This window comes from Elephantulus edwardii, unplaced genomic scaffold, assembly GCF_000299155.1.
Source record: "Elephantulus edwardii isolate Elephantulus edwardi_28Jun2011 unplaced genomic scaffold, EleEdw1.0 scaffold00026, whole genome shotgun sequence".
In the NCBI taxonomy this organism is placed as follows: domain Eukaryota; kingdom Metazoa; phylum Chordata; class Mammalia; order Macroscelidea; family Macroscelididae; genus Elephantulus; species Elephantulus edwardii.
In genome coordinates, this window is record NW_006399776.1 from 9,406,534 (window position 1) to 9,419,786 (window position 13,253).

At 40.2% G+C, this 13,253-nt stretch overlaps 1 protein-coding gene across 1 annotated transcript in view; it reads right to left on the reverse strand.

The window, feature by feature from the left end:
- Positions 1-13,253, reverse strand: part of LOC102876675 (protein FAM98B-like) — a 60,384-nt gene that overhangs the window by 29,692 nt on the left and 17,439 nt on the right. Inside the window, exons 2-3 of the mRNA XM_006883228.1 lie at positions 4,601-4,746; positions 2,514-2,648 (exon numbers count right to left, since the gene is read on the reverse strand). Coding sequence (XP_006883290.1) covers positions 2,514-2,648; positions 4,601-4,746 — 281 coding nt within the window. The remainder of the gene's footprint in view (positions 1-2,513; positions 2,649-4,600; positions 4,747-13,253) is intronic.

Consider the following 13,253-nt stretch of genomic DNA (forward strand, 5'->3'; position numbering starts at 1 on the left):
TGTCCAACAATCAGCACCAGGCCTGGTTTTCACTGCTGATGTTGAGCTTCTCCAGCAAACCTTTCCACAAATATAATTGATTCCTATGCATACCATCAGGTGAAATCCATGTGTATAGCCTGCGTTTATGTTTCTTATAAAAGGTATTTGCAATGAATAAATCATTGACTGTGCAGAACTCTATCATTCTATCTCCAGCCTCATTTCTCTCACCAAGCCTGTTTTCCAGCTACTGATCCTTCTTCCTAACTTCTGCATTCCAGTCACCCATTATTATCAATGCATCTTGACTGCATGTTCGATCAATTTCTGACTGCAAAAGTTGGTAAAAATCTTCTAATTCCTCTTCTTTGGCTCTAGTTGTTGGTGCATATAATTGAATGCTAGTGGTATTCACTGGACTTCCTTGTATATGTATCGATATTATCCTGTCACTCACCACATTGTATTTCAGGATAGGTCTAGAAATGATTTTTTTAATTATAAAACCAACCCCATTTTTTCTCACCTTTTCATCCCCGGCATAGTAAATCATATAATCATCTGATTCAAAATGTCCCATGCCAAGCCAGCTCAATACCTAGTATGTCAATATTTATGCATTTCATTTCTTTCTTAACAATGTCCAATTTTCCTACATTCATGCTTCTCACATTCCACTTTCCAATCACTAGTGTATCTTTACAACTGTTTCTCTTTCTCTGTGTTTCCATTTCTGAGATCTCAGTTTCAATCGCCATGTCTGTTAGTCCAAATGATAATCTAAGTGTGCTCTATTGTACATAGGGTTTTCGAAAGCCTGTAATTTCAGAAGTGGATGGCCAATCCTTCTTCCTAGTCTGTCTCAATTTTTAAATACATATAATAGTGTCTGACAAGCATTCTACATAAAAGAGCAGATAAAAGACATTTACCAGTTAGAAAGACCAATATTCAATGCTGCTGCCCACCCAGCTACATGTTTGGTTGGTTTGGGGTTTGTTTTTGTTTTTTTGTTTTGTTTTTAAAAATCCACCCTTTCCCTACTCCACCACCAAACCTTCCTACTTTTGCTTACAACATTCAACACCCGTCTCCCTTTGACCAGCCCCTAATGTGAATGGTAATCAATATTTAAACAAATTATCATTAGACACAGCATCTAATATACTTCTTAGTAGTCTAGTTTCCAATTAAACAATTAAATCAGATTAAAAAAATTAACTAGGACCCTGGAGATTATCATCCTGAGCTATCTAATTAAAATATCAAGTGATAAATTAGGTAAAGAAAAATAAATCCATAATAATAACAAACATGAGGCACTCTATGTAGTTGTTGTGTTCTACTGAGTCAAAATCAACACATAGCTGACCCTCTAGCAGGTTTTACAGTAAATCACATGGGATGAGACTGTCCATCTTTTTCCCTCAGGGCAGCTGATGGCTTTGAACCATGCAGCTTTGGTACTGCAGCTTAGCTCCTTATAACTAGGCCATAATAGCCTGTGGAGTTTGTTTCTCAATAGCGTGGACGACTGACTATATGGAGGAGTGTGACAAGACAAGTGAGGTACGCTGACTTACCCACTAAGAGACTATTTACCCTTCCACAAGGGGGCTCACCAGTCTCAACAGTCTACAATAGGCTAGTCTTGCCAACAAACTGAACAGCTCTAACTGCAGAGATTAGAGAAATTCTTCCTTCACTAGAAGAAGGTAGCCCAGCCTAACCCAGTGAAATAAGTGACAGCAGCTGCAGTAGCAATGAATGGTCTGGAGAACTGATTTGAGATGAGACTTGGGTTGTGGGGAAGCCAACAGTGGCAGGACTGAGAACTCTGTCGGACAATCAAGTGGAAAGCCAATACTGAAAGGAATGAGAACTTTGATGGACAATTGGGTGGAGAGACAACACTGGCAGGACTGAGAATGTTACTGGATAATGAGCGGAGAGAAGTCAATACTGGCAGGACTGAGAACTTGGGAATGCAACGAGGCTACGGCTGAGATGCCTGTACACCCATTTTGGGAGCTGTCTTAACCATTTTCAGTTATTAATCTAAATTATAACCTTTTGACTTCCCCCATATGGTTCTGTGATCTATCACACTGGATTTTGGACCCAGTAAAGCATTAAGATTGGTGTTGAGATAAGTAGAATGAGGCATGGGAGGGAGCGTGCTGTACATGTCTAACCTCATGGGAATTGATTTGGTGTGCTACTGATGCTGTGCACGGAAACAGCTTCCCTGTCTGAAGCTGATAAAGGTCAGATTATGGTGCTCCCCATATAGTCCTTGCTCTTTTTACATAGTCACTAAAAAGTACAAGAAATCTTACAGGTGATGTTAGAATTCATTCATACTATATTTATTAAGATGTACCTGAGTTTCATTTTTTAAGTCAATTACTAAAACCTTCTTAATATACAAAATGTCTAGTGTTTCATTAATGAAATAGAAATTTTTATTTAAAAATATAACAAAAAGCATATGAAATATACATTCAAATGTTAGAAAAAAGGTAACTTACACAGGAGTTTCAAACAGTCATCCTTCTTTTGTAAGCGGTCTTTTATATCTCCTGATATAAGTGCAGAATATGGACATGCCATTTCTTTTAAAAAACCACTTATTTCAAGCTGGAAGCTTTCTAGATCATCTCGCCCTTTAAAAATAAATAAATAAGTAATGAAACATTTACTAAGTATTTACCATGTTACTACATACTATAAAATTTATAAGTAGTCGATTTTAACTTTACACACAATTCCAAATTACAGACATTATTTTCCTTTTCACTTTTACATTAAATTCTTTTAAATGTGACTCTAAAGCTTAAAAAAAAAGTATAAGTATAGTTTCTACATATAAAAGGTAACATTACAATTAAAGACTACAATTTTCAATTTATAAATATAGGTTTTCAATTTAAAAGCATAAATTTGAAAATAAATATATGTATTCCTGATTTGTCTTTTCTAATTTACCTTTGATAAAATGAATAAATTGAAAACCACAGCTACTATTATTAACTGACTTCAGAACAAAGGCTCCATTTCTATTTTATCTCTATATATTCAGATAATAAATGTTATCTCTAAGTTTTATTACTAGGACTTCAAGTATCTTTGGTTGCTTTAGTGGGTAAGGAGTTATACTATCAACCCAAGCACAGCTTGACCAACCAGTGGCTCTAAGAGAGAAAAATAAGCAATCTCCACTTGCGCAATTTACAGCCTCTGAAAATTTGTCCAAATATCAAGTCATGAGTCGATTCCAAATCGATAATAATGAGGGATGAGAGTGAAGTCAGATCTTAAATCATATATTTTGAATATTGTTTATTTCATTTTGTATCAACTGAATTTTGTTGGATTTGGTAAAAGAAAAAACTGAGTAAAAATTAAGGATTGGTTTAGATGGGATAGTTATTCTGTCACCCAACCAAATGTCCACTTTTTCAACATTTTTATTACATAGCCAAAATTCTATCAGATATCACAAGGACTCAAGTTACCAAGATAGTAGTAAGTTGAACAAAGTTTTATGAGCTAGCATAGGAAAGCTTTATAAGTGATTCTATCCGAATACATGAGTCTCAGGCTTTGAAACAACACTTATATTAAGCACAATTCTTTAATTAAAAACATATTCATTCAAAAGATACAACCTTTAAAAATGAAACTTTTAAGTAATTCAAGACTCACTTTTAATGGAGTATACTAAGATTAAGACATCTGATGAACGCTGGCAAATTTATGAACAAATTTTGGATTACTATAAAATTTAATACAAAGATTCTTAATATCACATATGAAGCTTTTTATAATATTAATGGTTTCTCTTTGTACAATGGGTATACTGTGGAAAATGGTGTGGTGTTTTCTTAAAAAGTTGCAAATAGAGATAACATTTGACCCAGCAATTTCAATACTGGAAATATACCCTAAAGAGACCATAACTGCCATCCAAGCAGATATATGCACACCCATGTTTATTGCAGCTTTGTTCACAATAGCAAGGAGTTGGAAACAACCCAAGTGTTGCAAATAGAGAAGTTGTGGTACAGTCACACAATGGAATACTATGCTGCATTGAAAAACAAGGAACTCATGCAATATTATTCAAAATGGGTGACCCTGGAGGACATTATGCTGAATGAAATATCTCAGTCACAAAAGGACAAATACTGTATGGTACCACTGTTGTAGAATGGGACTGACATCAGGGTTGGGGTAAGACTGAGAAAAACTGGATAAATTATGTATACTGCATTGAAACAGATAAGGGAGAAAACAATTTAAAAGTGATATATGATAGGGTATTATGGTTATCACAAGAGTCCAGAATGAAGGTTGCATAGTGGAGTGTACTGGGGGGGGGGAATTGTATACCAATGAAAGACTTTTTCTTTTACTTTTCAAAGAGAGGAGTGAGCTGAGGGGGGGGGGATGGGCAGGGAGAAAAGTGCAACAATGAATGAATATAAATTGAAAATTTCTGTAAATGTTCATTGAAACTAATAAAATAAAATTTTAAAAAAAGAAAAAACTATAAAAACATAAGCTACCATTTTACTATTAAAATTTTAAAAGTAAATAAAATCAGTATCAATACCAGCTGAAGTGATACTTTCTTCCAAGTTGCACAATGATTTTATTTGAGAGCCTAACCAAATACAGAGCTCTGAAAATTCAGGGGAAGACAGTCCACCCTCTGCTGCCTTGATAAGGGCTTGCTCTTCTAAAAGTGGTCCCTTATACCTATAAGAGAAAAAATTAAAAGTTAAAAAGGTACCTAAGAAATCAACATTTAGAAATACTACTGAATCCTCTTTTATAGTTGCATAGTAATAATACTCAACAGTGTGGGTGCACCATCTTTTACTAGGTCAGCCTCAACTGAACAATATTAGAGTTGTTTCCAGTATTTTGCTATTACAAATTATGTTGCAAATTTTTCCAGTGTAACTTTTTTACACTGTAAATTTTGTAGATTCCCTGTTGTTGTTATGTGCTGTCAAACTGCCTGCAACTCAAAGTAACCCTAACCTAAGCACAATAGCTCCAAACCCTATTGTATCCTGAGCCAATTTATCTCTAACACATCTACCCCATTACCTCTGCAACTGTGTCAATCTATCTCATCCAGAGTTTTCCTCTCTTGCATTGTCCCTCCACCCTTCCAAGCATGATTAGTCCATCCTGGCAACATACTCAAAGTGTGTGAGCTTTGAAATTCTTGACTCCAGAGAGCAACCTGGTTTCACCCTGTCCATAGCAGACCTATTTGTTCTCTTTGGTATTCCAAGGAATGATCGATAATCTTTTCCAACATCACAACTCAAAGGCATCTTCTGTCTTTCATTATCGAGCTCTCTGATGCACAGTAAAATAATTGCAAAGATTAGGGACTGGATCTGGCAAACCCTAGTCTCTAAACTGACACTGTTGCTCTTCAATACTCTGGAAAGGTCCCTGACAACAGCAATTCTTGATCCAATTCATCTTTTGATATCCTGGCTGCTGGTGCCAAGAGTGTTGACTGAGGATCCTAGCAAGCTGAAACTGTTAACAACTTCAATCTTTTCTCCAAACAGCATGCATGGTGCTGTCAACTGGCCCAATGGTGAGAATCTTTATTTTCTTGATACTAAGATGCAATCCACACTGAAGACAGTCCTTGATCTTCTGTAGCAGACACTTCAGGTCTTCCTCAGGAAGGTTGTATCATCTGCATAACTCAAGTTGTTGATGAGTTAGTCTTTCACCAATTCTGATGCCACATTCCTCCCCATAAATACCAGCTTCCTGAATGATCTGTTTCTGCATATGGACTAAAAAGTTATCCTAGAGGTGATGTGGAGTCAAAAAGTAAACACATAATTTTGCTAGAGACTGTCAAACTTTCACCTAAAGAAGCTGTACCATCAAGGTATGAAAAAGTCCATATCCTCACTTTGTCAACCAAAGACATTAAATTTCTGGATTTTGACAATCTGATGTTTCAGTTTAATTTTAATTTGTTAATTCTCTTATGAGTAAGGCTGTACGTCTTTTCATATGTTTAAAGGCCATTTGCAATTCTTTTTCCTCTGAATTACCTATTGACATCTCTTAAAGGGTACAAACTGTCAAATCTCCATTTTGTAGGTAAAGAGGTTAAGGCTTAAAGATGTTGGGATACCTCCCTTAAGTGACAGGCCATCTATACAGCTCTGGTTGCCTGGTGGTAAGCAATCATGCTGCCAACTAGCTGATCTGTGGAAGAAAGATGGGCAGTCTCCTCCTATGTGATTTTCAGAGGCTTCAGGAAACCCACTGGAGGGTCAAATATGAGTCAGATGCAACTCAACAGTAATGAGAGTGGGTAGGCTAAGGATAAGTAACTGAATGATGGCATCATGACTCAAATCCAATTTTGACTCCAAATATTCCACGTGAACTCCTAAAACTCTGTTTACAACTATTTGCAAACTAAGCAAAAAACCTGACTCAGGTGATCCATTAGCCTGAGTAAGCCATCACAAGGTAGGATTGAGGCTAGACCACAATCTCTGCACCATCAGCCCAGGTCTGCTTCCCCTCTCAAGATTTAATAATAAGCACCTTATTTCCCTATACTTGCTTTCATTTCTGCAATAATGCCAACAGTTATAAATTTAGTTTATTCATAATAGGTTATTTTCACTGAAATGCTAATTACAAAATTCAACAAATGTTGACCAAAACAAGAAAATCAAAATGAATAGAAGCAATTAGCCCGAAGGTCTAACAGACTATATGAACTATAATCTCTGCTACCCTGTGACCAGAACTAGATGGTGGTGACTGACTACTACTGCTGACCATTCTAAAAGGGATTACAGTGAAGGGTTCTAGATAGGGTAGAAGAAAAATGTGGAACAAAATACAAAATCACAAAAATGACCAGGCTTACTCATCTAACAGAGATTGGTGGAAAACTACAAGCTATGGCTCTTAGTAAATTTTGGAACTAAAACTGAACATGTGTGGTTCAAGTTTAAACTAGACAACAGACATGCTTCTAAGATGAACAGTAAGGGAGTACCTCACACCTTAAAACATAAATCAATCATATAAGATCAAAAGGGAAGTATCTGCCCTGGGAGAAAGTTCAGAAGGAAGAAAAGGCGAGAAGGATAATAGAAACATCACAGGGGGGAAATTTTAAAAAGCCATTACATTATTTAAAGCCATAAAATAAAATCTATATGAATGACTGAATGGAAAGCCAATTATTCTGTAACTGTTCACTCAAAGCACAATTTGGGAGAAAAGGGTAATCAAATCACAAAAAAATATGGAATTAATTTAGGGAAAGAAAAAAATAATAAACTCCATAATTCTTAATGTCTCAAGTCACCAAGTAAAGTAAAAATAAAATAGAATTAAATTAAATTAAATGCATGTAACCAATCTGAAGCTTCGGCTGACATACTTTGGGCTTGATGCACGAAGGGACTGGTCCTTGGAGAGGGACATCATGTTTGGGAGAGTGAAGAGACGGCACAGGAGAGGAAGACCCTCGATGAGATGGATCAATTCTGTGAGTGGAGTGGTGGAAATGAATGTTTGAGACAGCGAGGTTGGCACAGGATAGAATGGCATTTAGGGCTCTTGTACATAGGGTTGCTATGAGTCGCAAACGACTCAATGGCACATAACAACAATAACTACCACCAACGAACATTTAGTAACAAGAATAATTATGCTTTTTGTTGTTATGTGTTGCCAAGTCAAGTACAAATTTGACTATGCTATATAGATGGGTGGGAATATGCAAATAGGGTATGTTAGCCTATCAACAATGGGATTTACTATCTTCCATTTCACAAGGGGCTAGTCTCACTAATAAAATGAATAGCTCTGGATGGCAATCTTTTGACTTCCCCAATATGGTTCTGTGTGGTGTGTGAGCAATCCCATTGGATTTTGGACCCAAAAAAAGTGGTAAAATTGGTGTTGAGATGAGTAGATAGAGGTTCAGGAGCATGCAGTACATGTCCAACCGCATGCAACTGGTTTTGTTACTGATACTGGTAATGGGGACAGTTCCCCTTTGTAAAGTTGGTAAAAGTCAGACATAGCCCCACACATGGTCCTTGCTCTTATTACAGACTCACAACAACCCTATGAACAGCAGATCTGAGCCCTTCCTATCCTGCACTATCCTTATCATCTCTGACAGTCAAACCCATTGCATAACCATAATTAAGAGGTAACATTTATAAAGGTTGCCACCTTTCTCCACACTTATTCAATATATATGCTGAATAAATCATTCAGAAGCTGGACTTAATGAAGAAGAATATAGCATCATGACTGGAAGATCTATCAACAGTCTGTATTATACAGATAATACAATCTTGGTTTTAGAAAGTAAAGACTTGAAGCACTTACTGTAGATAATATTGAAGAACTACAGCATCCAATAAAGGTTACAGCTCAACATTAAGAAAATAAAAATCCTCCCTACGGACAGCCTCATGACAGATAGAAAAAAGATTGAGCTGTCAATGATTTCATTTTTACTCAGATATATAATCAACATATACTTGAAGCAGGAAGCAGTCATCCGAACAAAGCAAGGAAACACTGCATGGTTCAAAACTGGGAAGGATGTACGCCTGGGATGTGTCCTATCTCCACACCTTTTCAAACTATATGCAGAACAGATTATCCAGGAGACTGGGCTCTCTGAGGAGGAAAGTGGCATCAGAATTGGAGGAAGATTTATCAACAATCTGTGTTATGCAGATGACAAAACTCTGCTTGCTAAAACTGAGGAAGACCTGAAGTGCTTGCTGCAGAAGATCAAGGGCTGCAGCCTTAAATATGGTTTAAGGCGCAACATCAAGAAAACAAAGATTCTCCTTACTATGCCAATTGGCAGCACCATGGTAGATGAAGAAGAGATTGAGGTGTTGACAATTACAGCTTGTTCAGCTCCACAATCAACACTGTTGACACCAGCAGTCAGGAAATTAAAACACAAATTGCACTGGGAAAATCTGCCATCAGGGACCTCTCCAGAGTATTGAAATTCAACAATGTTAGCCTAGAAACTAAGGTGCACCTGACTCAGACCATAGTCTTTGCAATTACTTGTTATGCATATGCATCATCAGAAAACTGGACGATGACTAGGGATGAAAGAAGGAGAACTGATGCCTTTGAGCTGTGCTGCTGGAGAAGAGTATTGATTATACCATGAACTGCTAGGAGAACAAACAGATTCATCATAAAAAAAGTGACACCAAGCTGCTCCTTGGAGGCAAAGATTCTGAAGCTTCATCTGACATACTATGGACATATTAAAAGGAGGAACCAGTCCTTGGAGAGGGACATGTTTGGGAGGGTGGAGGAACAGTGCAGGAGAGGAAGATCCTCAATGAGATGGACTGATTCAGTGACTGGGGTAATGGGAATAGGTGTGTCAGAAACAATAAGACTGACACAGCATAGAGCAAGCTTTAGGGCTGTTGTACCTAGGATCGCTATGAGTCACAGGCAAATCGATGTCATGTAACAACAACATAATCAACACCCTTGGTCTTGGTAGCTGCAGTCAAGAAATCAAAAGATATGTAGAACTGGAATAATATGCTGTCAAGGACCTCTCCAAAATTCCAAAGAGCAAAGATAATAGTTTAAAGGCTAAGGTGAACCTGACGCAGGCCATGGTATTTTCAATTGCTTCCTATGTAGTTGTAAGTTGGGTTTATGAATATAGATGACAAAAGAAGAATTGATGTCTTTGAATTGTGATGTTGGTGAAGAATACGGAACATATCATGGACTGCCATAAGAAGAAACAGATAATCTGTCTTGAAGGTAGTGCAACTAGGGTGCTCCTTAAAGGTAAGAATGCTAAAACTTCATCTCACTCACACTGGGCACATTTTCAGGAGGAACAAGTCATTGGAAACTGACATCAAGCTGGGAAAGATAGAGGGTCAGCAAAAGAGAGGAAGACTCTCAACAAGATGGACTGACACAGTGACTATCACAATGAACTTGAGTAGGACAAAGATTATGAGGATAACACAGAATACAACAAGGTTCACATCTGTTGTTCATAGGGTCACTATGAAACACAGTCTACTTGATGGCAGCTAACAATATAACATTGTACACTAGGTTAAGTGTTTTATGTACCCTACCTTATTTAATATTGTTGTGCATTTAAAGCTGTTGTGTGGACAGAGAAAAAAAAACCACATTATTTAAAATTAAGAAAGAGGTGTGTCATGGTTGCATCCTTTCTCTATACCCATTCAAACTGTATGCGGAGCAAATTATTGAAGAAGCTGGACTCTGAAGAAGAATGTGGCATCAGGATTGGAGGAAGACTCATCAATAACCTTCCGAATGCAGATAACAAAACCCTACTTGCTAAAAGTGAGGAGGACTTGAAATACTTGCTGCAGAAAATCAGACACTGCAGCCTTCAACAGGCATTGCATCTCAACATCAAGAAAACAAAAATTCTTTCCAGTGGACCAATGGGCAATGTCATAGAGAAAAGTTTGAAACTATCAACAACTTCATCCTACTTGGATCCACAATCACTATACTTATGATAACCACAGTCAGGAGATCAGAAGATGTATTGCACTGGGAAAGTCTACAGTCATGGATCTCTTCAAATTACTAAAGAGCAATGATGTCAGTTTGAGAATTAAGGGGCACCTGATTCAGACCATGATCTTTTCAATCACTTGCTATGCTGCTGAGAGCTGAATAATGAATAAGGATGACAGAAGAAAAATTGATGCCTTTGAACTGTCACATTGGAGGAGAGTACTGAATATCCTATAGACTGCCAAAAGAATAGTTATGTCTTGGAGAAGGTGCAGCCAGAGTGGTTCCTGAAGGCAAGAATAGCAAAGCTTCATCTCCAAGGCTATTTTTTGGAGAAGGACATCATGCTTGCAAAGATAGAGGGATGGGAGATCCAAGATGGTGGCAGAGGCAGAGACAGTGTGGTGAGCTGTGGGAGCAGGGAACCACTTAAAGCAGGGCCATTATGGCCTTCCACAGACTTTGGCTTATTGATAATTGAACACTTAAACAGTGGATGACTGGCCCTCAGTGAAGATCGAGGCTCAACAACAGGAATTCAAGGATTCCCAAGGAGAAATGGGTGAGTCTTGTGGCTGCCAACCCCCACCCCCTGCAGAGCCCTCGCCACACTGCACAGCCGCTGCAGCTCCATGAGGCTTCCACAGCCGGAACGAATGGATTCCCTCACCCAGGATGGATGCTGGGCACCAGCCCTCCTCAAGACTGGTACAGAGAAGCCACCACACTGCTACAAGGTGGACTTGGTCTGGAGAGAATTCTTCGAGCCAGGATGGCGGCTGTGGGGGAAGCGGGCAGGCACCCACCGGCAGACCGCACAAGAGGGGCCGCGCACCAGCTGAGCGCCTGTGCGGCTGCGGGGGGGGGCGTGCCCCCAACATCTGCCTGCGCTGGGGGGCCCCACGCGCCTCCCACAGGCCTCCTGCACTGGGGGGGGGGGCCCCGCACGACACTGGGCACCGGTGTAGGAGGTGGGGGATGGGATGCATGACCACCATCTGTAGGTTTGGGTCTCCTTGGACAGACCAAAGACGACGATTACCTATGCATTGGACAGGCCAAAGAAGATGATTACCTATGCAATGGATTGCTGAAAGTCACTGTGAGTTTGATGACCTTAACAGTGGCAGCATGCACAAGAGGATCGACATCCTAAATGCACCACATATTTTGTTCTGTTGACTGCTTCTGCCAAAAGATGGTTAGACCTGGGGGGAGTCTGTTCACAATTCTCAGGTTCCCTTTATCATATATAAAGGGGGAGGGCAGTGACACCTACTTCAAAATATAGTATGACTACTTATGGGGAGGGGTGTAAAAGTGGCAGTGCTGGAATTGTAAACACTATCCCTGACCACAGAGTCCTCAGTCAGGCGAGGGGACCAGACTGGGGTAGGGGCAATTGGAGGGGGAGTATACCATCCAGCTCCTGGGGGGTGTTGCCCTGCTCAGGATCTGCTGCCCTCGGCCCCAGGTCGGGGCGAGCCGTCGCGGCCCTCTGCCCAGGGTGAGTCGTCGCGGCCCTCTGCCCGGGGCGGGCTGCCCTCAGCCCCCGGCTCAGGGCCAGCCGTCGTGGCCCTCTTTCCAGGGCAGGCTGTCCTCAGCCCCTGGCTCGGGGCGAGCCGTCACGGCCCTCTGCCCAGGGCAGGCTGCCCTCAGCCCCCGGCTCAAGGCGAGCCGTCGTGGCCCTCAGGGTGAGCTCCTCAGTCCCCAGATTGTGCCATTGTCCCCAGACTGACCCCTGGGTGGGGAAGGAGGGGGAAAAAAAAGAAAAAAAAAGAATGCCTCGGGTATCCAATGTTACCTGGGCCACCTTCTGCCACCCTCCCCCCACAGTAAACCTGAAAGCAACACCCTCAAAGCCCTTCTATTTGTAACTCACAAGTTTGTTCTCTCTAGGTTTGCTCCCTTTCCTATAGGTAACCTTAACTCTGAGTTTTACTCCAGAATTGACCCTGAACCCAGTGCCAGTGACAAAAAGGAAATACAAATGACAGCTAACGAAGCAAAGGAGGATGGAGCCTCTGGGTTCAACCAGCCATCCCCACAGGACCCACCTGGGAAAACACTTTGCAGTCCAGAGAGGAGCAAATGACAGGAAAATATCTTCTAACAGAGCAAGAAGGCAAGCAGCTTTAACCCAAGACCACCAGTAAGGTGATAAAGCGTCCTCCCTTCCCCCCTTTACATCTACGCCCCTGTTCAGCATGAAGAAGCCAGAGAGTCGGCATCCAATTCCCAAATCAATAAGACAGTTGGCTTAATTACCACTGGAAAATGCTTGTCATTCCTCGGTAGTATCTGGTCCCCTCTGGACCCTCATCATTTCTTTCACCTGCTCCCCCCACCGACCAAACTGTGCAGCTCTGCAACTGCATCCTGGCCCATCCTCACCCTTCTGCCCCCAACCCTCACCTCCTTGTACCCTCAATATGTTTTTCCCAATTAAAAAAAAAAAAAAAAAGATAGAGGGATGGCAAGACCTTCAATCTCAAGGATTAAAACGGTGATTGTAGCAATGGGCTTTACTGTGTCAGAAATTGTGAGGTTGGAACAGAACAGCAACCTTCCACTGAGTTTCATAGGCTATAATAAATCTTACTAGGAGGAAGACTGTTTATCTTTCTTTTAAGAAGTGTCTGGTGAATTCATTTTTCAAGGAG